This window comes from Chiloscyllium punctatum, chromosome 15 (assembly GCF_047496795.1).
Source record: "Chiloscyllium punctatum isolate Juve2018m chromosome 15, sChiPun1.3, whole genome shotgun sequence".
Classification (NCBI taxonomy): domain Eukaryota; kingdom Metazoa; phylum Chordata; class Chondrichthyes; order Orectolobiformes; family Hemiscylliidae; genus Chiloscyllium; species Chiloscyllium punctatum.
In genome coordinates this window covers 88652831-88678714 of record NC_092753.1, presented here as the reverse complement: position 1 = coordinate 88678714, position 25884 = coordinate 88652831, and the positions used below count along the sequence as shown (strand labels likewise).

The 25884-nt window shown below is 39.6% G+C and overlaps 1 protein-coding gene and 1 long non-coding RNA gene across 3 annotated transcripts in view; one reads left to right on the top strand and one right to left on the bottom strand.

The window, feature by feature from the left end:
• The window catches only part of cyyr1 (cysteine/tyrosine-rich 1), a 30332-nt gene extending 10799 nt beyond the window's left edge, over positions 1–19533 (bottom strand). For both annotated transcript variants that reach the window (XM_072585729.1, XM_072585728.1), the window contains exons 1-2: positions 19099–19533; positions 17278–17380 (exon numbers count right to left, since the gene is read on the bottom strand). In XM_072585729.1, coding sequence (XP_072441830.1) covers positions 17278–17380; positions 19099–19162 — 167 coding nt within the window. In that variant the 5' untranslated portion in view covers positions 19163–19533. The remainder of the gene's footprint in view (positions 1–17277; positions 17381–19098) is intronic.
• LOC140486497 (uncharacterized) lies at positions 1779–24738 on the top strand. Its single transcript, XR_011962593.1, has 2 exons — positions 1779–2121; positions 23822–24738. It is a non-coding gene; the product is annotated as an uncharacterized lncRNA (long non-coding RNA).
• The last annotated feature ends 1146 nt before the right edge of the window (positions 24739–25884 follow it).

The window sequence follows — 25884 nt, the reverse complement described above, 5'->3', positions numbered from 1 at the left end:
TTTTAAAAATTCATGATAGTAGTGGTCATGGGTTTGGAAGGTGCTGTCCTGATGAAATTTTGCATCTTGTAGGTGGTACAGACTGCTGCTACTGAGTGTCAGTGGTGGAGGGAGTGATTGTTTCTGGATGTGGTGTCGATCAAGCCTTTTCCTCGATAGTTTCAAGCTTCTGGAACATTGTGGAGGTGCGGGCAAGTGGGAGTGTTCTGTGATACTCCTTACTTGTGCCTTGTAGTTGGTCGATAGCTTTGCAGTGACAGGAGGTGAATTACCACAGAATTCTGAGCTTCTGAAATGCCAGTATAGCCACAACACTTGTATGGTCAATGGTAACACAATACTGATAGTGGTCCATTCATTGATGGTAATGCAATTGAATGTCAAAGGGTGATGGTTAGATTCCCTTTTTTTGGAGATGGTCATTGGCACAAATATAACTTCCTAGTAGTTAGCAGATACCTAGATGTTATCTTGCTGCATTTGGACATGGATTGTTTCAGCATCTATGGTGTTGTGAATGTTGCTCAACATTGTGCAATCTTCAGTGATCATCCCCACTTCTGACCCTATAGTGGAGGCAAGGTCATTGATGAAGCAGCTAAAGATGGTTGGGCCAAGAACTCTCCCCTGACAGACTCCTGAAATGATGTCGCAGAGCTGAAATGACTGACCTCCAACAACTACAACCATCTTCCTTTCTTTGAAATATGTTCAATCTTCAGCAGTTCGAGCTGAAGATTGCTTTAGCCTTATTCTGCACTGATGTGCCTTTTCCCCCATTACTGAGGATGGGGATGTCTCGAGTGAGTTGTTTAATCGTCCACTGCTGTTCATGCCTAGATATGGCAGGACTGTGGATATTTGGTTTGGGAATAGCTTAGCTCTGTCACATGCTGTTTGGCACACAAATAGTTCTGTTGTTTCTTCACCAGCTTGAAACAACAGTTTTAGCTTTAGTTGGTGCTGCTCCTAATGTACCCTTCTGAAATCTGCTACATTGAGCCAGGGTGAGGTTTGGTGATCATAGTAGAGTTGATGATATGCCAGGCCGTGGGATTGCAGATTGTATTAGAGTACAATTCTGCTGCTAATGGCCCCCAACTCCTCATGCATGCTGAGCTTCAGTTGCTAGATCTGTTTGAAAACTATCCTATTTAGCACGGTGATAGTGCCACACAATACGATAGAAGGTATTCTTAATGTGAAGACTGGACTTCCGTTTCCACCAGATTCTGGATTAGTGGTGCTGGAAGAGCATAGCAGTTCAGGCAGCATCCGAGGAGCAGTAAAACCGATGTTTCAGGCAAAAGCCCTTCATCAGGAACCGTTTCCACCAGGGCTATGTCGTAGTTATTTTCACTGAGCTGTCATGAATAGATGCAACTGCAGCAGGTAACCTGATGTGTATGAGGTCAAGTGTGTTTTTCCCTCTTGTTGGTATCTTCCTGCCTGCCACAACCCCAATCTGGCAGCTTTGTCCTCTAGGACTCAACCTGCTTATCATTAGTGATGCTTTCAAGCACTCTTGGTGATAGACATTGAATACTACCCTGGTAAATTCCATGCCCTTTTCACCCTCATGCTTCATACACAAAGTGTTCATCATGAAGGAGTACTGATTCATCAGCTGAAGTAAGGGAGTGGTGGGTAAGAGGAGGTAAAGATAATCAGCAGCAGGCTTTCTTGCTTTTGATGCCATGAGATTCACAAGATCAGAGCCAATGTTGAGGATTCTGAACGAAACTTCCAACTTTACACGTCTGTGTTGCCACCTCTGCTTTTGCCTCTGGGATATACCCAGAGATGATGATATTGGCTGGGGCATTGTGTGTAATGTATGATTCTGTGAATATGACTATGTCAGGCTATTGCTTTACAGCTGACACAGTTTTTGTACTAGTCCCGAGATGTTAGTAAAGAGGACTTTACAGGCTTGACAAGGCTCTGTTTTCTGTTGTCATTTCCGTTTAGTTTCATATTTAGTTAATGAAGTCAAGTGGTCCATTCAGTTTTGATTCTCATTTGTGACTTTCTAGGGTTGATACTTGCTGTGTCACTTCGGAGAGCAGTTAAGAGTCAACCATTGTTATGGGGTCCAGGTTCATATGGAGTGCAGATTAGGTAAGGATGGCAGTTTCCTTCCCTAAATAATATTAGTGTCATAATTGTGTAAGTGAATTAATTTTTTACCAGATTATTTCTAATACCTTTCTCACCTCTCACATTAAATTAATTGGTTTGTTGTGACCGGGTTTTTCTAAATACTATTTTGGAAACAGGATGAAATGTTTGCATAAAATAAAACAAAACTGTGGATGCTGGAAATCTGAAACAAACAAAACCAAAAATAGCTAGAGAAACTCAGCAGGTCTGGCAGCATCTGGCAAAATTTGAAATGTTTGCAATTTCTCCAGCCTGCTCTTCCATCTGCATCAACCAGTGTCTGCCACTAGATGGAACCTTGTCAATTTAAACTCCTTCAGAACAGTGCAATTTTAACATGCTGCATTTACAGTTCCTGTACTTACATTTATATTGAATTCCTTTTTTTTAATTTTTAAATTTATCAGTGTTATTTTATTTATTAATGTAGGGATCTAGTATTGTACATCATTTCAACTTCATTTTTTAATTGTTTTGTGCTGATAAAAATCCTTAAATACCTCACTGTAATGTTACTTTTGTATTTAGTGATTTAATTTTGCAAGATATTTCAGCTAGGAATACACACAGTTCAGTATTTAATCTCTATGCTATTACTTCTCTGCTAGAAATGTCCATAGAATCCTAGCTCTGACTTTAACATTGATTCCTAAGAGAAAGCATGCTTCACTTAAGGTAATCTCACCTGAAGTTGCAATTTTTAGAAACGCAAATGTGACTTTAAATGGCGACTTAATTATGTTCTTTTTAAAGGCATCATTATTCTGTTATTGTTTTGCCTGTAATCCTTCAATCTAACTTATTCAGGACTTGGCCATCCTTAATCCACTGAAAATAGCCCTTCTCTAATAAAGTAATTTAACTTTAGCAAAGATCTGGAAAATATCCACATGAAATTAGTATCTTTGTTGCAACCGGTGTCCCTTACATCTCTAATCCATTCTATTCTCTGCTTTTCATGCCATACCCTTGTAATCCTATCAGCTGCTTGTGCTCCAGTTGAATAAGCATCCGAGCAACTACCATTAATTAAAGATTACCGAAAAGTAAGCTTTTTTTAAGATGACCTGTGAAAGACATGTAGACAAACAGAGCTTCAAGCTTTGCTCCTCACAATTTGAGTTTTCTCTAACATTCCTCAAAAGAACTTTAAATATTTTCTATCTGTGGAGTGGGCAGAGAGAAGAGAAAAACAGATAAGCAAATTTGTTAGGCTCATATACATATTTTACCATGGTGTTGTACTGAAATAATTGACTATATATTGAATCAATTGTCATCTCATAGGTGCAACATTTGATTGGATCATTATCTGATAAATTTAAGCAGTCTGGAATGTTAAGAAAAGTTGCATTTCTATAAAAGTTGCATTTCTATAGCTTTAAAGAATTTACTTGCTCAGTACTTAACAGTCCTTCTGGTGGCTATACTGGAGAATGCACAATTAGTAGAATTACAATAAATTATGGTTACAGTTTGATCTGTGTGTTTTAAATCTGGAACTATGGCCCCATTGGAAATGTACAAGAAGTCTTGAAATTGGCATTATTCTGCGAAACTGTGACATCTTATGAAAACAAAACATGTTGTCAGAAGCAATGTACAATGTTAGGTTGAATTTATATTTTGTATTTTGTTTTGTGTTATGAAGATATGGCTTTCGAGTCCTTGGGAACTTGGTGACCGAGGAGTTTGGAAGCCTAATCATTTACATTACCTTAATGAGGTTTTTGAAATGATGATCTGGGTGTGAATAGTTCAGTGTGTTAAAGTGTAAAAGCAATGTTTTTGTCTACTGACACACAGAAGAAAAAAAACTAGATTACAGTAGACATGAAATGATCAGAGAGATCAATCCAGAAAGTCAGTCTGTCTGTGTGTGAGTATGATAGAGTGGATGCTGGGGTGTCAAACACCCTCATATGAAATTTGACAGGACCTGCTGGAAACTGAATTTATGGAACTTGTGTTTGGTCTAAAGTTAAAATAAGATTGAGTTTAGTTTGTAGTTTGTTTTAGTTGTCTCAGGAAGATTTATCAGCTGAAGAAAATTAGCATCTAGTGCATACATAGAAACTCACTGGAGAAAAATGTGCTCAGTGACACTGGTCTGTTTGAGAAGAGTTAGTGTGGAGATAGTGATGACTCTTTGCTGAGGTTGGGTGTTTGCAAGGATCTTACTGAAGACAAAAAAAATGTGAAATTCTGATGTCGGTATTGAAATATTTCCAACCATTTTATCTAGTATAATGTAGTTCATGTTCTTTCTTGTTTAATAATTGTGTTAAAGGTACACCACTGGCAGACGTTTGTTAATGTATTCAACAGCTAACCTCTATCTTTAAAAAAAAGTTAGGACCTACCAAGCCATATTTTACTCTGTGGTCTGATTTGTCTAGTGTTCACATCAGCTGGGGTCATAGCCGTGTTCTTTAGGTGAGATATACCTTAGCAGTCATAAGAAACTCTGTTTTGCATCTATGAAGCTAATTTGGTTTGCTGATGGTTTAATTAGTAAGCATGCTTTAGAATGTTAATTGACCCATGAAGTTTAGAATATACTAGGTTCATTTCCCGATGTTCAGCTTGAAAGATGCTACAATTGGCTATAGTATACCAAAGGAGAAAGTGAGGACTGCTGATGCTGGAGATCAGAGCTGAAAATGTGTTGCTGGAAAAGCGCAGCAGGTCAGGCAGCATCCAAGGAGCAGAGAATTGACGTTTTGGCCATGAGCCCTTCTTCAGGAATGCCAAAGCTAAGGAGGAACAGGAGGAAATGATTAGATTACTTACAGTGTGGAAACAGGCCCTTCGGCCCAACAAGTCCACACCGCCCCGCCGAAGCGTAACCCACCCATACCCCTACATCTATATCTACCCCTTACCTAACACTACGGGCAATTTAGCATGGCCAATTCACCTGACCTGCACATCTTTTGGAGTGTGGGAGGAAACCGGAGCACCCGGAGGAAACCCACGCAGACACGGGGAGAACGTGCAAACTCCACACAGTCAGTCGCCTGAGGCGGGAATTGAACCCGGGTCTCTGGCGCTGTGAGGCAGCAGTGCTAACCACTGTGCCACCGTGCCGGCCAACAAATGGAATCAGGACTTTGGCTCCTGATTATTCAGAAAATAATCTAGAAATAATACCTGCTAGAAAATATTATCTGTAGCTGTCAGTTGAAAACAAGACTATGTTCAATTATTTTTATTATTGGCAGGATATGGACATTGCTGGCAAATGAGATTAATTGGGCAATGAGAAGATGTTGAACCACTTTCTTAAAACACTGCAGTCAGTGGGACTTACATACATCCAAAATGCTTTTACAGCACAGGAACAGGCTCTTCAGCCCAACATATTTGTGCCTACCATGATGCCATTCTAAACTAATCCTATTTGCCTGCATATGGTCTGTATTCCTCTATTCCTGCCTCTTCATGTGTCTGTTTAAATGCCTCTTAAATGTTGCTATTGCATCTGCTTCTATGACCTCCCCTGGCAGCACATTCCAGGACCTAACTATCTTCTGTGTGGGGAAAAAAATCCTTACTCATCTTCTTTAAATCTTTCTCTTTGACCTTAAACCTTAGGAATTTTAGAATTTTTATAAACCGAGAAAACTGCGGATGCTGGAAATCAGAAATAAAAACAGAAATTGCTGGAAAAGCTCAGCGGGTCTGGCAGTATCTGTAGAGAGAAATCAGAGTTAATGTTTTGGGTTATGAGAGAGGTTGGGCTCTGACAGAGTTCTGAGGAAGGGGCACTGGACCCAAACTTTAACTCTGATTTCTCTCCATTTTAGAATTTTTCCTTTGTGGGCACTGAGAACCTGACCCACTGACAATGAAAGAAACAGCAATTATTTTTAAAGTGGGATTGTGTCTAATTTGGATAGAAACTTGGAGGTGGTGGTTCCCCAGGTACCTTCCAAATTTAAACAGCCTTCAGTCTCCTACATCTATTTATATTAATAATTTTGGACTTTTCTTGTGTATAAGGTCATTACACAACTGAATCGCTTGCTTTGATCCTCCAATTATCTAAATATGAAATATGCTGTTACTTTAGTTCAAATCTTGTTCAATACAAATTAAAAAGTCAATGCAACATGCCCTTTGAATGAATTCTCTCCCTTTGACTTGGTATTATTTAATGCCTGCTCGTGGATTCATCCAATTTCCTCTTCAACTAATAATGCTGTTGGACTATTTCTTATGTTTTTCAAGAAGAAAGACAAAAAAAAAATTTTTAAACAGCCTATTAGAGTTGAGTAGAGATCTTCCTTGAGTAGAGATCCTTTTAAGACAGTTGCAAAGAAGAGATGTATTGACCATCGCCTCGGATCTTTGGAAAGGCATAGTTTGGTTAAATGGGTAATCAAGGGAATTACTTATAAAGGGCACGTGTTCTGAGAGATATAACTAGGCATTATAAAGTCTATCTCTTCCTTTTGTTAGAGAAAAGGCTAGATAAATAGCCATCCTCTGGTATGCTCAAAGAAAGATCATTAGAAACAATATCTGGAGAAATAAATCAATTGAGACAGGATGTAACAATTTATATAAGCACTGGTCAAAGATGTTATATAACTTTTCCACTAAATAAATCTCTTCTTTAAGATTAGTTCAATCATTTTTTTATTCACTCACTGGTGTTCTATTCCAATGGCAAAAAAATGACAAGTACGTTATCCAAATTCCAACCTGGATATCCCTTGAGAAAACCTTCCAAGGCAGAGTCCTGAAAAATCTTATTGTCACTTTACCTTGGTACAACATCAACTTATAAGCTAAGATTTTAAGAGCTTAAATGGATCTACTGTTTTAGTATTTAAAGTCAGTACACTTCCAAAATACAGATTAGGAATGCAAGGGACACAGAAGTGCCTGTTAATGAAGTTTGCAATTAATTAGCAGAATCTGAAAACAATACAAAAAAAACTGTTCATCTAATTTATAGCTTGTCCAATATTTTAGCTCACTTATCAATGGGTGCTGGTCAAGAGCTTTGTGTATTATTTCTATAGCAACAAATAACAAACCTGCCTATTTGTCAGTAATAAAATAGTACCTCCATGGTGATGCTGTTGGCACAATGCAGACAAAGCATGGATGTTTTGAAATGCTGATAGCCAAGAAATCAAGAGAACATTCCCAGTTGGTTTACGTAGGATTGAAATCATTAGTATTGACTATTTTCCATTTTGCTTTTACTTCCTATATTCATTACTTACATATTTCAGCAGTTAAAAAAGACGCCAAAATTAAGTTTGAAAGTTCGGCAATAACCTGCAGAACAATCCCAGAGAAGGTATGGATTGACCAGAGCCTGGGATACTTGAAAAATAGTCGATTTGGTTTATTAGCTATCTGTTTCAGGACTGCCTAAATTGACCAGTGTAAAGCATATCCACCTACTGTGTGTATATACAGGTGGTATATACACACAGTAGGTGGATATGCTTTACACTGGTCAATTTAGGCAGTCCTGAAACAGATAGCTAATAAACCAAATCGACTATTTTTCAAGTATCCCAGGTTCTGGTCAATCCATACCTTCTCTGGGATTGTTCTGCAGGTTATTGCCGAACTTTCAAACTTAATTTTGGCGTCTTTTTTAACTGCTGAAATATGTAAGTAATGGTCCAACACTTATTGTGCAAGATCATATAAGATAAAGAAAGAAGATAAATTTAAAAATTATCATTAGTTAATACTAAACTTAACGGTATAGAATGAATTTTAAAGAAATGATGCTTTGAACCTTAATTTCTGTAAAATGAAGATTCAGAGGTAGGAATAACATATCACGTCTTAAAGGTTAGAGGAACAAAGTAAGATATTTCAGGAATCAGTTACATACAGCAAAAATTGTAAAGAGGAAAATAACATTATTGTAGACAGATTTGTGACTAGAATGTTGGCCTTTTGGACAATAAGATTGTCATGGATTATTTGCAACATAGGAAACGTGGAAGAATATGAAAATACATCAAAACACTTATATTGAGTAATGTCTTGAATATTTTGATGTTTGTAAGGAGATGACAATACTAGTGTGTAAAAGATGTGGGGTCAGAAGGGATCAGCAATTTTATATTTTAATAAACTGTTGTTTATTCTGCAATGGATTTCAAGCAGCCAGGCTGAGTAGGACTATGCATTGAAAAAGACATTACAAACATAAGACTGGTCGGTGATTCACCTGTGGAAGCAAGATTCATCCTTGCCTTTGTCTTTATCGGTTAGGAATCATGTAAGTGTTTCCCATTTTTTATATTCTTTCAGAAATCTCCCAAAAGTGAAATCCAAATTGTGTCAGTCATTTATCGTTATGAGCCAAGGGGTCTTTAAATCAACTGTGCACATCTAAAGGACATTTATACTAGAAACATGCAAATTCATCAACTGCTATGACAGCAAAATAAAGAGATTACTTTGCCTTTTTCAAAATGTCAACAAGTGACCTTTAATTGTAAATAAATTAAATGTTTTATCAAAATAATATATTTGAAACAAGCTGTCATCCCAGTTCATGTACATAAAATTTATTTGAAAACAAAATAGAAAGTCTTGCACTTGCACAGTACTTTATCACATCACTTAGACATATTTGCAATCAATCAATTTATATGCAGTTACTTACTTTGAGGTACAGTGATTATTGTTAAAAACAACTGCTGGCCAAAATGTTTAGACACAGGTATATCCTATCCACTGAATACCTAATTAATCTGTTTTGGTAATGGCAGTCCAGGGTATAGTGTTAGTCAGAATTCCAGGAAGAACTGTTTGTTCTTTTTGAAATGCTTCTTGGGATATTTAATGTTTACATAAATATAGTGAAATGCTGTCATTTAAAGTAGAGGTGATCATCCATCTCCAAATCCAGCGACTTGAGGTACCATTCGACCATGCAGATACTAAATCATATTTTAAACACACAACAGAAGCTATCACAAACATTCCTGAAATATGCAACCATTGAGGTAAACAACCATGTGAATAGACATCTGAACACGTACCCACTCAGAAATGCAACCAACACATGCAGTTATTCAAACATACCTAAACATGATCAGTCAAATATTCAGCCATTGAAACACAGCATGTCAAACATAATCAAATCAGTTAAACACAAATAAATAGCTATTCAAACATACTCTTCGGCAGGTCGGTGTGGACTTGTTGTGCCGAAGGGCCTGTTTCCACACTGTAAGTAATCTAATCTAATCTAATATAGTGAGACACATAACCATTCAATGATACTGCTCCTAAGACATAACTAAAGTTCACAGTCACTCAAAATCAGAAATACAATCTTCTCAAGCGTACATTCATACAAATACAATCAGCGATTCAAAATAGCAAACATTATGTAGAAATATTTAAATGCAAGCAACACCTTCCATGTTCCATGAACAAAGATGCTGAACCTCTTTACCACTCAGAAGCACAATCAACCAAACATTCAGCCACTCAGATACAGAAGTAGTTACACATCAAAGTAGTTACACAAATATGCTTACACCCAAACCTCAGCACAGATAGATATAAGCATTGTTCCATAATCTACCATCACAAGGGACAAGATTTTCCTTTTGTGATTGGGAAACTAACATCAGAACTGTCTGGTCGAAAGCAATATCAAGCTCCATTATTAATGTGAGTAGCCCATTAATTGGCTGGAAAGGTTGCCGCTAATCGGTGGTTTTGGGTGGCAGAACTGATAAGAGTGCTGCTCTAAGTGCAATAGACCTTAGACTTATTGAATTGCAGTGATTGATGTGGAACATAAGAGATAGAGGACTGGAACACAGGGCAAGGGGTACTAATCACTTCACAATTCAGACCTAGAGTTCCTCTTTTTGGAAGCTAACTGCAGACAGCCACCCTCCCAGACCAATCAGGTGTAGTTATAACATAGAACTGAGAACATAACAGGGCAGGATTGGAAATTCATGGGGACCCCACTGCCTGCAAGTTTCCCTTCAAGACTGTCACCATCCTGAGTAGCAGATATATTGATTCTATGATTACCGTTGCTCAGAGTAAAAATCCTCAAACTCCCTCACTAACAGCATTGTAGTTATACCTACACTAAATGGACTGCATCAGTTCAAGAGGGCAGCTTACCACTACCTTCTCAAGGAGGAAGTGTGGACTGCAGATGCTGGAGATCAGAGTCGAGAGTGTGGTGCTGAAAAAACGCAGCAGGTCAGGCAGCATCTGAGGTGTAGGAGAATCAACATTTCGGTCATAAACCCTTCATCAGGACACTTTCTCTGTTTTATCAACACCATGTAAATAATGCCAGATATATAAGCTTCCGTTCTTTTATTGTGAGGAAGGAAAAGAAAAGTAGTAGTGAAGGAAGGCAAAAGTGAAAAACAGCACTGAAATGGAGTTAATATTTCCATGTAGCTTCAATTTCAATGGAGAGTCATATTGACTTTGAAATGTTAACTCTATTTCTCTCTCCACAGGTGTTGATGGACCTGCTGAGTTTCATAGAACATAATATAATACAGCACAGAACAGGCCCTTTTGGCCCTCAATGTTGCGCTGACCAGTGAACTAATCTAAGCCCATCTTCCTACACTATCCCATCATCATCCATGTGCTTATCCAAGGATTGTTTAAATCTCTCTAATGTGGCTTGAGTTAACTACATTGGTAGGTAGGACATTCCACACCCTTACCACTCTCTTAGTAAAGAACCTGCCTCTGACATCTGTCTTAAATCTATCACCCCTCAATTTGTAGCTATGCCCCCTCGTACAAGCTGACGCCATCATCCTAGGAAAAAGACTTTCACTGTCTACCCTATCTAATTCTCTGATTATCTTATGTCTCTATCAAATTCCCTCTGAGCCTTCTTTCCAATGAGAACAGACTCCAGTCTCTCTGCCTTTCCACATAAGAACTTCCCTCCTGGTAAATCTCCTCTGCATCTTTTCCAATGCTTCCCACATCCATCCTGGAAAGCACAAGCAGTTTTGTATTTATTTCAGATCTCCAAATCTGCAGTTCTTTGCTTTCCTTATAACGTTAAAACAGAGTCTTTGTACCATTGTTTATGTGATCATTTTTCAGATGCAGCACTTCACAGTTTTCTGCTGTGAATTTAATCTACAATGCATCTGCCCATTTCACTAGTTGACATTCTCATCATCTGCTTCTATTCTGTCTGTTAATATGGCTTTGAAACTCACTCATACTTGCTATTTAAGAATGCCTGGCACCTGCTTAGAGTAACAGAAGGGCATTTGCAAGTATCACTTGCAGTTTAAGAACTTTTTTCTAGAAAAGGTAACTAGGATATAAGCAATAATGTTACAATGTGTTGCAGAAGGTTAGTGACTTTAACATGGTAACATTATATCCCTGACGTATGCATCTTGAAAACTGATCTGTCAAAGTAATGGTAACTCCTTTGAATGTCAACAGGCAGTGGTTAGTTGTCTGTCTGTCTGTCACTGTCTCTTATTGGAGATGGTCATTGCTTCCCATTTGCGTGTTGTGTACGTTACTTGTGACTTTTTAGCCTACGCTTGGGATATTGACAAGATCTTACTGCATTTGGACATGGACTGCTTCATTACCTGAGAAGCTGCAAATGGTGCTGAACATTGTGAAATCATTGGCAAACACCCACTTTTGACCTTACATTGGAGGGGCCATTACTAATGAGGCAGCTTAAGATGTTCTCTTTCAGGGGAAGCGGAGATCTTGCAGAGATATTCCAAGGCTGAGATGACTGACCTCCACAACCACAACCATCTTCCTGTGTGCCAGGTCTGATGCTAACCAGCAGAGTTTTTCTCCTGATTTCCATTGAGTCCAGCTTTGCTCAGGCTTATTGCTGGCACACCTGGTCAAATGCAACCTTAGTGTCCAGGGCAGTCACTTTCATCTCACCTCCTGAATTCTTCTCTCTTCTGTCCAAATGACAGTTAGGAAAGATCACAAGTTAGTAAATGTGGAAAGATGGCTTTGTTAATTAATAATGGTATTAATGCATGAGAGACAGGTGACCTAAGTTCATAAAATCAAGATGTAGAAGTGATTAGGGTATAAATGAAAAATTACAAAGGCACAAAGTCACTTGTGGGAGTGGCGTGGTCTCTGAACAGTAACCATATGGTAGAATGGAGTGTAAAAGAAGAGATAATAGATACTTGTCAGGAAGATACCATGATAATCATGGGGGTTTTAATCTTCATAGACTGGAAAAATCAAATGGCCTGTATGAAGTGTTCATGGTTTTTTGGCTCTGGAACAATCAGAAAAAAGGCTATATTAAAACATAGACTTGGAATTGTGCAGTGAGATAGGATTAATTTATGACCTCATAGAGAAGGCAGCCCTACATAATAGCAATCATAATATGAATTACATTTACATTCAGTTGGAGGGGGAGAAGAATGTGTCCAAAACAATTATTTTTAACATAAGTAAGGGCAATAAAGAGAGCATGAACACAGAGCCAGCTGAAGTAAACTTGTCAGTTAAGCAAAGTAATAGGTCAATAGAGATGCAGAGGCAGACATTTAAAGTGATATTTCAGAAATGCAGAGTGGATGCAGCGCAACAAGAAAGAAAAGTTCTGAGAGGAGGACTCACTTTCTTTTGGTAACAAAAGAATGTTAAATATAGTATCAAGCTTAAAGAAAAAGCACATTGTGCAAAAATGTAGAAGTTTGAAGGTCAGAAGGTCAGAAGATTGAACAGAATATTTCAACAAGCAAATAATTATTAAAAGATTAACAAGGAAGGAAAATTAGAGTGTGAAGAAAGTCACATTTCGCCCATTTATTGGAGTTCTTTGAGGAAGTAATAGATGTGGATAAAGGGGAGCAAGTGGATACACTGTACTTAGATTTGGAGAAGGCATTTGATAAGGTTTCAACATCAGAGGTTATTACAGAAAATAAAAACTTATTATGTTGTATATTCGCATGGATAGAAGATTGGCTAGCTAACTGGAAACAGAGTAGGCTTAAATGGGTCATTTTATGTTTAGCAAGATGTACCAAAAGGTATATCCCAGGGATCAGTATTGAACATAGAACATAGAACAGTACAGCACATTTCAGGCCCTTTGGCCCTCTCTATTGTGTCGACATTTTATCCTTCTCTAAGATCAAACTAACCTACATTGTAATATCTTCCATGTGCCGACCCAAGAGTTGCTTAAGTATCCCTAATCTATTTGACTCTACTACCACCACTGGCAGTGCATTCCATGCATCCACCCTCTCTGTGTAAAGAACCTATCTCTGACATCTCCTCTAAACCTTCTCCCAATCACCTTAAAATTAGGTCCCCTCGTGATACTCATTTCTGCCCTGAGAAATTTCTCTGGCTATCCATTGTATCTATGCCTCTCGTCATCTTGTACACCTCTATCAAATCACCTCTCATCCTTCTCTCAACCTTACTTCATAAGACGTGCCCTTCAGTCCAGGCAACATCCTGGTAAATCTCCTTTGCACCCTCTCTAAAGCTTCACATCCTTCCTATAATGAGGCAACCAGAACTGAACACGTTATTCTAAGTGTGGTCTAACAATGGCTTTATAGAGCTGCAGCATAACTTTGTGGCTCTTAAACTCAATCCCACTGCTAATGAAAGCCAGCACACCATATGCCTGCCTTATAACTGTCTCAAACCAATGTGACAACTTTGAGGGATCTATGGACATGGAGCCCTAAATCCCTCTGTTCCTCCATACTGCCAAGAATCCTGCCTTTAACCCTGTATTCTACATTCAAATTCAACCTTCCAAAATTAATCACACTTTTCCAGGTTGAACTCCATCTGCCACTTATCATCCCAGTTCTGCATCTTGTCAATGTTGCAATCTACAGTAGCACTCCACACTATCCATCACTCCACCAACCTTCGTGTCATCAGCAAATTTACATCTTTGCCTGCAATTTTAAAATATGAGAGATTTAATAAACAATCCATGTCTTTTTCAATATATAATTTCAGTTGCGTCACAGTGTAAACATTTGCTATAAATTGTGTTTTACGATCTTATACTCTACAGCCACCTGATGAAGGAGCAGCGGTCCAAAAGCTAGTGCTTCCAAATGAACCTGTTGGACTATAACCTAGTGTTGTATGATTTTGAACTCAATTATACAAGACATTTATAATACTACATCTGAAGTACTGTGTACATTATTGGGTTTCCATTGACCAGAAACTGAACTGGACTAGCTATATAAATACAATGGCTATAAGGGCAAGTCAGGGGCTAGGAATACTGCAGTGAGTAACTCTCCTCTTGACTCTCCAAAGCCTGTCCACTATCACAAGCATATCTCAGGAGTATGGTGGAATACTTCATACTTGCCTCAATGACTGTTGCTCCAGCAAAACACAAGAAGCTTGAAACATCTAGGCCAAAGCCTATTTGATTACACTACATCCACTCCCTCTACCACCGATGCTCAGTAGCAGCAGTGTGTACCATCTGCAATATCCACTGCAGATATTCACCAAAGCTCCTCAGAAAGCAACTTCCAAAACCGTAACCACTACCATCTAGAAGGAAAAGGTCAGCAGATACATGGGAATACCACCACCTGCAAGTTTCTCCCTAAGCTACTCATCATTCTGACTTGGAAATACGTCCCGTGCCTTCAATGTCACTGGGTCAAAATTCTGGAATTCCCTACCTAACAGTATTGTCGGCCTACCTAGATCACATGGACTGCAGTGGTTCACTGCCACTTTCTCAAGGTTAACTAGTGATTGGGAACTGAATGCTGGCCCAGCCAGAATTGTGTCCCATGAGTAAATAAGTACAAACTGGTATTTTTTAAAAATTCAGGTACCTGTTCTTCTGTAACACCTGGCCTTATCTATTGACTTGCTCTTAGATTTGTACTATCCCTTTCTATTATAATGTGTTTATTATTTCTCATATAAATATTTTCTTTCCTCCCTTGTCCCTAATCATTGATTTATGACATCTCTGAAATTTGATCCTTTGTCCCCATGTTTAGTGTAAAGTCTTCTCTACTTCTCTCGGATATGGCTCACTAGAACATCACTGCCAGCATGGTTTAGATGCAGACTGTCCTAACAATCCTGACTTTCCCAAGTTCTGGTTGTATGAATTGGAACCACTTCTGCCATAACAGTCCTTGAGCTATATATTCATCTTATTTGCCCCATTTGCCCATGACTCAGATGAGAATTGGTTCAGTAGATAAAGATTATTACCATTGATGTTCTGCTTTTTAATTCAGTGTCTAGCTCCTCGACTAATTATGCAGAATATCTTTCCTTGGCCTGCCGAGGTTAATGGTACCTACACAGATCATGATGATTGTACCCCTTCCCTCATGCATTAAGTTCCTCTCCATCCCTGAGCTAAGGCCACCCCTGGCACCGGGCATACAACATAATAATCTAGAGCTTCGCTGTTTGCTGCACAGCATTGTATCACCACCCCTCATTGTATTGTTCCTATGACCATGATATTCCTTTATGCCCCCTACTTGAATTGTTTCCACATGTTGTGAAACTTGAAAGGGTTCAGAAAAGATTTATAAGGATGTTGCCAGGGTTGGAGGATTTGAGCTCTAGGTAGAGGCTGAACAGGCTGGGGTTGCTTTCCCTGGAGCGTCGGAGGTTGAGGGGTGATCTTATAGAGGTTTACAAAATGATGAGGGGCACGGATAGGGTAAATAGGCAAAGTCTTTTCCCTGGAGTTGGGAGTCCAGAACTAGAGGGCATAGGTGTGACCATAGGGTGAGAGGGGAAAGATATAAAAGAGACCTAAGGGGCAACGTTTTCACGCAGAGGGTGATGCGTGTATGGAATGAGCTGCCAGAGGAAGTGGTGGAGTCTGGTACAATTGCAATATTTAAGAGGCATTTGGATGGGTATATGAATAGGAAAGGTTTGGAGGGATATGGATCGGACTAGATTGGGTTGGGACATCTGGTCGGCATGGACGGGATGGACCAAAGGATCTGTTTCCATGCTGTACATCTCTATAACTCAATGACTCTTAAGTTGAAATATCATCAAAAGTGTTGGATATTTGTGATAAGGCTCTTATACTCCTGCACTCCGGGTCTCCTTGCCTGTGTCACACATGGTCACACACAGCGTTTCCTGACCATTGATCAAATCAGAAGATCCTGCCCTAAAATGTGTGACAGCCTCCTGGAATAAAGGTGTTTCACAGTTTCTGTAATTAATCTTTCAGCTCATCAAATCTGAACCAATGTTGCATGAACTGCAAACTTAATGCAGATGTGTTTGCTACAGATCACACTGGCATCTCTGAGTTTCCACATTCTGCAATCTCAACACAACACCAATGCCATCTAACTGAATGCATTTTGATGACTTAATTATTTAATTCAGTATCTATTTCAAGAACTTTACCACCAGTTCCTGTACTATTTTAAATCTTAGGAACAAAATAAACATTAATCACTTACTAGGTACATACCAAACTGATGTTCCCCTGTCGTAATGTAAGAACCAATTCCTACAGTGTGAAAAAAATACTTGAGAAAGTAAAGTAGCAGCATCTCTTTCCCCTCTTCCCCTTACTCCTTTATTCACTAAAATCACAGCACTCAGTTCAAAATTGCATCCAGCACCAAGTCACAGTGAGGTGCCCCTATTTTTAAGTTTCTGAAATGAAAAGATTAGTTACGGCCAGGTACAGAAAAACAGTTTAATTGGTTTCCTTAATTAATTAACTTTGGTTGCTGTCACGCAGAATGGAGAACTGAAAGGCCAATAACAGTCTAAGTAGGTAACCTATTTGCATCAGAATTTTCTGAAGTTCTCCGGGATTCAAGGACTTTACTTATTACTCACCCCCCTAAATGTTCTAATTCCTAGTGAAAACAATCTAGCCCTGCAATACTTTACACATAAAGTCTTAAATTCTGGAAATATTCTGACCATCTTCCCCATTCTCTCTTCAATATGTTTGTATAATTTATTTCAACATGTTTTAAACAAAGCATTCCCATAAAACTATGATAGTAGCTCTGGTATCCTTTGAGCTTACATTCGGAATGAGCTTGCATTGTTTCAAAATAACTGGGTTAGCCAACTTACGATAAGATGCTTCTGATGTAGGCGTAGTATGAGCAGCAGTATGGAGGTGAACCTCTGCAGCAGTAGGAAGATATGCAGTCTTCACAGTGTGCACTGAAACACTCTGAATCATTCAATAACACATTCTCAGTATGTAAAATGTGAAAGCAATTAAATGAATGCTTCTCACTATTTGAAGCATTATAAAATGACAAAAGAAGTTAATTCAACCATATAATTTTTCTCAAGCTGCAATTGCACTAAAATAAATTTATTCTAACCTCACTCCTCTCATGAATATAGTAGGTATGGGTTAGTAACTTTGCAGGTGACAACAAAATTGGTGGTGTAGTGGGACAGTGAAGAAGGTTATGGGCCCTTGATCAGATGGGCCAGTGGGCTGACAAGTGGCAGATGAATTTTAATTTAGATAAATGTGAGGTGTTGCATTTTGGTAAGGCAAATCAAGGCAAGACTTCTACATTTCACGGTAAGGTACTGGTGAGCGTTGCTGAACAAAGAGACCTTAGAGAGCAGGTTCACAGTTGCTTGAAAGTGGAGCTCCAAGTAGACAGGTTAGTGAAGAAGGCATTTAGTATGCTTGCCTACATTGGTCAGTGGGTTGAGTATAAGAGTTGGGAGGTCATATTGTGGATGTGGACATTAGTTAGGTCACTTTTGGAATATTGCATACTGTTCTGGTCTCCCTGCTATAGGAAGGATGTTGTGAAACTTGAAAGGGTTCAGAAGAGATTTACAAGGATGTTGCCAGAATTGGAGGGTTTGAGGAATAGGGAGAGGCTGAAGAGGATGGGCTATTTTACCTGGAGCGTCTGAGGCTGAGGGGTGACCTTATACAAGTTTATAAAATCATGAGGTGCTTGGATAGGGTGAATAGTAAAAATCTTTTCCCCAGGGTGGGGGAGTGCAAAGCTAGACTGCATAGGTTTAAGGTGAGAGGGGAAAGTTTTAAAAAGGACCAAAGGGGCAACTTTTTCACACCGAGGGCTGTGCAAGTATGGAATAAGCTGCCAGAGGAAGTGGTGGAGGCTGATACAACTACAGCATTTAAAAGGCACATGGATAAGTATATGAATAGGAAGGGTTTAGAGAGATAAGGGCCAAATGGAACTAGATTGATTTAGGGTAACTGGTCTGCATGGACGAGTTGGATTGAAGGGTCTGTTTCCCTGGTAAAAACAATAACTGCAGATGCTGGAAACCAAATACTGGATTAGTGGTGCTGGAAGAGCACAGCAGTTCAGGCAGCATCCAACGAGCAGCGAAATCGACGTTTCGGGCAAAAGCCCCTTCGATGCTGCCTGAACTGCTGTGCTCTTCCAGCACCACTAATCCAGTACAGGGTCTGTTTCCCTGCTGTATGACTCCATGATGACTTGTCACTAGTGGATCCTAAACTAGAGAAATAAGTATTCATATCTCATATCAAAGCCCTTTAAAACTTAAACAAACCTCCAAATCGTACGGTTCCCTGATCCAGGGAAAATAGTTTCATTGTAGCATAGAGCTCCATTTACACAATCTACTGTTTACATGCTACCTAGTCTGGCACACTGTAACACCTTAAAAAATCTTCCTCATCTGTTTATCGACTGTTTGGACGGAATTTAAATTTAACTTCATTAGTTTTTTTTCCCATCTGAGTTTAAAGCATTGTTTAGGGTAATTTTTTTAAAAACCATTTAATGTTTGTGCCAAAGAGTTCACTTTCTGAACTGAATATTTCGTCTCTGATCTTTCCTCAAAAGAATGACACTTTTTTTCAGGTTCAGGCAAGCACGATTTCTCAGTAGTGTTTCTTAAGCTGTTTTTGTTTCCCACCTGAAAATACATTGAGAAGACACGCAAGAAAGTAGCAGTTTCCGTAAGTCCTCAAGATGTCCATTCACGATGAATTCGTAACTGTTCTCTCTTTTAATATCCCAGTTTCTAAAATCACAAGCTCCTCAGGCCGGTTAGCCGAGTCTTCCCTCCTTGGTGCACGTTTCTAGCAGATGTTCTGACCACTGATCGGATCGAGGATCCACCACGTTAAAAGAAAGAAAAGGAATACGAATCGAGAGATTTTCCTTTCCACCTAACTTTTGGGAAGTCTTCTTCCGAAGCCAACTTCCATGCCCGATCTTGGTAGCTTGCTGGCGTTATTTTTAAGTATTAGTTTTATTTATTTTCTTATTCCTGGTATTAAGCTCAAATTTCTGCAAGCTAAATTCCCAAAGCCTCTCGCTCTTCGTCAGCTTTGCGGTTGCACTACACTTTTCTGACTGCTGGCTTGTGCCGCAATCTCAGGTTACAACCCCGTGGGTGGCATTAGAAAGCTGGGTGGTGCCGGCACCGCTCAATAAACCCTTATTTAAACCAAATCACTGGTAGCGATTTTTTTAAAAAGCTATTATGTGTGTGTGTGCAGGAAGTTATTTAAATCGTTCTCCCGCCCAAACCTTAATCCATAATCGTTATGTTATATTCAACAATTTATGCATAGCACTTGTAAATGTAAGGTATTTAAGGTAAATTATAGGAATAACAGGCAGTTCTGTAGCACATCCCAGGATACATCCCAGTGGAACAAGACAAAGATTAACAAACTTAAAAAAAAACGGAAAGTTGAAAGAGGGTGGTTGAATGGAGGAGAACAACGCAAAGGGATGAGGAGGTTTAGGAAGGAAGTCCAGAGTTTTTAAGGCATATCTATCAATGCTGCAGGAAAGAAGGAGAGATTGCAAAAGGTTCGGAAGGATGGAGAATTCTTGGAGGGTCCTGGGATTGAATGATGTTATAAGGATAAACTGGGGCAAGGTCCCAGAGGTTTTTGAACTCAGGGAGGAGACCTTTAAAAGTTAATCTGTGGACATGAGCCAATATTGGTCAGTGAATTGGTAATTATGCAGTTTTTTTTTAAAAAAAGCACCAGAGTTTTTGCATGAGCTCAAACTGGTCCAAAGTGGCAGTGGAGTAGGGCACCTGTGTCAGAGTTCATTTGCTCCAACCATTTTTTCTTTCTCTTAAAACAATAGGTCAGAATGTAGAATAGGTTTGGGTGGAGTTGAGAAATAGTAAGGCAAGAAGTCACTAGTGGGCGTGGTCTACAGACCCTAACAGTAACTACAATGTGGGATAAAGTATGCAAGAAGTAATATTGAGTGATTGTGATAAAGGGATGCAATAATCATGGGTGAATTTAATCTAATAAGTTAGAAAGAAATCACATTAGGGTAATATCTTGGATGAAAAGTTCATAGAAGGCTTTTGTGCTAGTTTCTTGGTGCGTACTTTGCAATTGACCAGAAAACTGGTTGTTAGACATAGTATTGTGTATGGTGACAGACCTAATTAATGATCTCAGAATGAAGACTGCACTAGGTAGCAACTAATACAATTGAACTTTACACCCAGTCTGAAAGGCAAACAAATTGTGTTTATGACTTGTGTTTTAAATCTAAATAACAGCAATAATTTTGACATGAAAGCTGTACTTGCAGATATGAATTTCATCATAGGCAGAGTGGAAAATGCCTAATGGGACATTTAAGAATATTCAGAATAAGTATATACTTACCGTAAAGAAAAATGCTACAGGGAAGATCCACTGTGACTAACTAAAGTTGTGGCAAGTGTCAAGTGCGAAAGATGCATAACTGCGCAAAGATGAATTGTAGGTCAGCTGGTTGTCAGAACATAAAGAATGGCAGAGAATAACTAGAATATTAATCAGGAAAAAGAAATTAGACTAGGAGAGAAATCTTGCTCGGAATGTAAAAATGGATACAAAAGTTTCTACAGATATTTAAACAGAAGAAAGGTGAGATCAGTGATGGTCCTCTAGGAAGTGAGAATGAGAAGTCAATAGTAGATAAGAAGGAAATGGCAGAAGAAATGAAAAATATTTTGCTTCTGTCTTCACTACAGAGAGAATAAAACACTCCAATAATTGCTACAAACCAGAAAGTGGAAGAGAGAAAAGAACTTGGCCAATTACAATCACGAGAGAAATAGTATGACGCAAACTGATGGAACTGCAGGATGACAAGGCTCTGGGTTCAGATAGATATTATCCCTGGATCAGAAAAGAATGTTGCTGATGGTGTTAATTTTCCAAGATTCCCTAGATTCAGACAAAAATTAATTGGACTGAAAAGTAGCAAATATAACTCTTTTGTTGAAGAAAAGGGGGAAGCAGGAAACTATAAGTCATTAAAATGGATGTCTACCATGGTGGGCAAAGTTAAAAATCAGACAATACCAGGTTATAGCTTGTACTTTCAAGTAAACATGTTGGACTATAACCTGGTGTTGTGTGATTTTTAACTTTGTCCACCTCAGTCCAACACCAGCACCTCAACATCATGGGAAGTGTGTTAGAATTAATTGTTAAAAGAGATTATAGAAACATAATGGAACTAGACTGCATGGTTTTGTGAAAGGGATATCAGATGAACCAAGTTTTTTTTAGAATTTACTGAAGAAACAACACACACTGTGGATAAAAACAATGACTGCAGATGCTGGAAACCAGTTTCTGGATTAGTGGTGCTGGAAGAGCACAGCAGTTCAGGCAGCATCCAAGGAGCTTTGAAATCGACGTTTCGGGCAAAAGCCCTTCATCAGGAATAAAAGGGAGTCTGTCTATGGATTTCCAAAGTCAATTGATAAGGTGCTACATCAAAGGTTATTGTGGAAAATAAGCATTCATGGTGTAGGGGTAATATATTAGTATGGATGTAAGATTTGCTAGCTGGGAGAAAACTGAGAGTATGGATAAATGGGTCTTTGATTTTCAGAATGTGATGTGCTGAATCCTACAGGCTTCTACTGGGAGCTTCAACTTATTGCAATTTACATCAATGACTTAGATGCCAGGAATAAAGGCATAATATCTAAATTTGCAGATTACTGTAAGATAAGTTGAGAAATGGCAAAAATTTGGGATGGGAAATGGAGCATAACAAGGAAAGTGTGAAATGAGACTTCATGTGGTCCAGAGTCAATGTTGCGAACTCACAGGGTGACTCCCTCATGACTGTATACCACCGTTGCTTGACTAGACTGTGAGAAAGCTCTTCCAGTTTTGACAGTAGCCCCCAGATGTTAGTAAGGAAAATTTGACAAGATTGACAGGACTGTTTCTGCCATTTTCATTTCCGGTGCCTGGGTCGTGCAGGGTGGTCTGTCTAGTTTAATTTCTTTGTGCCTTAGTAGCAATTGATACAGCTGAGTGGCTTGCTAGGCTATTTCAGAGGGCAATTGAGAGTCAACCATATTGCTGTGGATCTGGAGTCACATGTACACCAGCGGCACGGTGTGTGGGCGGCACGGTGGCACAGTGGTTAGCACTGCTGCCTCACAGCGCCTGAGATCCGGGTTCAATTCCCGCCTCAGGCGACTGACTGTGTGGAGTTTGCACGTTCTCCCCGTGTCTGCGTGGGTTTCCTCCGGGTGCTCCGGTTTCCTCCCACACTCCAAAGATGTGCAGGTCAGGTGAATTGGCCATGCTAAATTGCCCGTAGTGTGAGGTAAGGGGTAGATGTAGATGTAGGGGTATGGGTGGGTTACGCTTCGGCGGGGCGGTGTGGACTTGTTGGGCCGAAGGGCCTGTTTCCACACTGTAAGTAATCTAAAGTAATCTAATCTAAAAGCCCAGGTGAGGACGGCAGATTTCCTTCCCTGAAGGACATTAGTGAACCAGACGGGTGTTTCTGACAATTGACAATAGTTTTATGGTCATCAGTAGATTTTTAATTTCAGACTTTTTAAACTGAATTTCTGATGTGATGGGATTTGAACCCAGGTCCCCAAAACATTTTGTTAAAACATCGATGGAGTGTAACATGTCAGGACAATGTAATATCTAGTGCCAGTGCATTGGCAAGAAAGTTGGCACCACACCTTATATATACCTAGGCTGAAGCTGGCGTCCAGTCTGCCCATGTGCCAGTGATAGTTATAGACCTTACTCTCTCCTCTCGTTTCTTGGCTTGGCATTCTGCTCTCCTGCTTCAGTCAGCAACTGCCTCTCCTACTCCCTGCTCTTCTCATCCCCCACCCTACTTGACTTGGCACCCCTCCCACTAATCCAATTGCTACCATCCTCCCTGACTTGAAATGTTAACTCTGTTTCTCTCTCCACAGACCTGTTGAGTTTCTCCAGCTGGGTTTGCTGCCATGTTGTTTTCTCTGCTCTTGACCCTTCATTGACTCTCTCCCATTCATCACCTTGCTCTAGGAGATGATGAATAGTGAGGCAGTGCAATAGGGAGTGGGAGGGAGGTAGTGAGGGGTCAGGATTGGGACGGGCAAGGATTTGGAGTGAGATAGTGAGTAAATTGTGATCCCAGGATTTGAATTCATTTGAAACATTTGAAAAGCTCTCATTTTATTGCCTCTATTGTTTGATGCAGATATACATATTAACATTTTGGGACTGCGAGAGACGGAGGAGCTTGACAGCTCAGGGAATAGTGATTCCGGTGTTTTCCGGCTATTGCTCGGTTGTCACGGTGTTTGCACATTGGCGAGGTTTCATTTCCCATTGTTTCTCCTTCAGAGAAAATCGATGGAGAAACTGTGAAAAGTTCTGAGCGACCCAGACAATGAGGAACAAGGTCTCACGGTGCAGGCTTCAGTGGAGGAAGGATGTTTCAGGAGGCTGTTACAGCAGCAGTGACGTTGTGGTCCATTCCTTGTGGCTATTGTGGCCGTGTCATAGTAGGGCCTGCAGAGTGGTGGTCTGCTTCAGTGTCTTTGGTGGCATGGTGAGTCTGGCCCAGGATTCCAACGGCCCTTGAGGCAACTTCTGCAGCGTCTACTGGCTCACGATTCCAATGGACTAAAATTCAATGTCTTTGACATTGGAGTTTTGCAGCAGTGGAGAATGTGGTTCTTGTCTTTTCCTTGACCGTGGAAGCCCATGAGCCGTGAACTGAACAAAGATGGACTTTTGTCTTAATTTTCTTTCTGTATATGTGCTCCTTTAACAAGGTTATGTTGTCCTTGGCTTTTCTTCAGAGATTGTAAAAGACACAGACTCTGAAAAATCTGGGATTGAAGGGTTTTAGTGCCAATTTGATGATAGCTAACAGGTACTGCCTCAGACAAAAGGCTTTTATGTAAAAAAGAGAACACTTGAGCAATGAAAGGGGAGTGGCTAGTTCTCCCAGCTCAGCTTTTCTCTGGGTTGGTTTGGTTTTAGCACAGCCATGTTTTGAAGCTGTTGGACCCGAAGAAACAGGTCTATGCTGGTCCTCTCTCTCTGACTTCTCTCCTGTAAGACCCTGTGCTTGATTTCACCTTTTGTGCCAAGGGGTGTTTATGGGGATTGTTGCAAGCATTGGGGCAGCTTCATTGAATAGGGATGATCTGTTGGGTTTTCGGATATGTTCAGTTATTCAGTATTTTGTTTCTGGCTCTTTTGTTTGTGTTTCATTCGGGTTAAGTTGTAAATAAATTCTGTTTTGTTTAAAACTAAGTGGTTGGATCAGCTGCATCCTTCCTGGAATATTCATACTACACCTGCTTAAAACAACTAGCAAAGTTAGCGTCCAGGCTACTTTCTTGAAATGTTTTGAGGGGTCTGGCCTGGTCCATAACAGATGGTATCTGTTATTAATATAGATGCCAGAGTATGGCAACTTAAAAACTTTTCATTGTATTTTTTGTAAAAATGCAAGTGACAGTAAATTATTATTCTAGTCTATTAAGTTCCAATTCTATTCTATTTACTGCTGTGTCGCAGGCAGTACCATCATAGTTACTGTGACCACATGAAGGGTGAGTACACACTCTGCCTTTTAGACATAGCCTTTTAAAAAATACCATTTTTTAAATACTGAGGAATGTTGCCAAGTCAATTTGACTTGGTCAAGCTTAGCTTTAAGTTATGGCAGACTTGAGTCCAAGACATTGACAAAAAGTCGATAAATGATGATCTTTTATGTTCAATTCATATGTAAGGTTACAGTCAAGCACAATCCAACCATCAGTGCCACAGAAGGGTTAAAGCACAGAGAGGTTTATTAGCTTGTTGCATCTTCCCTGGCTGTCCAAAAGACCAATTCACTTAGTGCCACTTTTGCACCTTCTCCTCAAAGCCTTGCATATTCCTCCTTGTGAGATAACAATCCAATTCTCTCTTGTATGGCTCTCAGCTATGAAGAGAGACTACATAGGCTGGGATTATTTTCCTGAGAGCAGAGGAGGCTGACAGGGGATCTAATTGAGATGTACAAACTTTGGAGGGGCATAGGCAGGATAGATAGGGAGAAATGTTTTACCTTGGAGGGATTAGATATCCATGAATTTGAAAAGACAGGTTTCATTATGAGTCGTCAGCATGGCTTTGTGTGTGGGAGATCATGCCTCACAAATTTGTTAGAGTTCTCTGATAAAGTGGCCAGGAAGGTTGATAAGGGCAGAGCAGTAGATGTAGTCTATATAGATTTCAGTATAGCCTTTGATAAGGTTTCACATGGTAGGCTGCTGTGGAAGGTTAGATTGTGTGGAATCCAGGGGGAATTGGCAAATTGGATACACAATTGGCTTGATGATAGGGAGCAAAGGGTAATAGTGGAAGGATGCTTGTTGGACTAGAGGCCTGTGGCTAATGGTGTG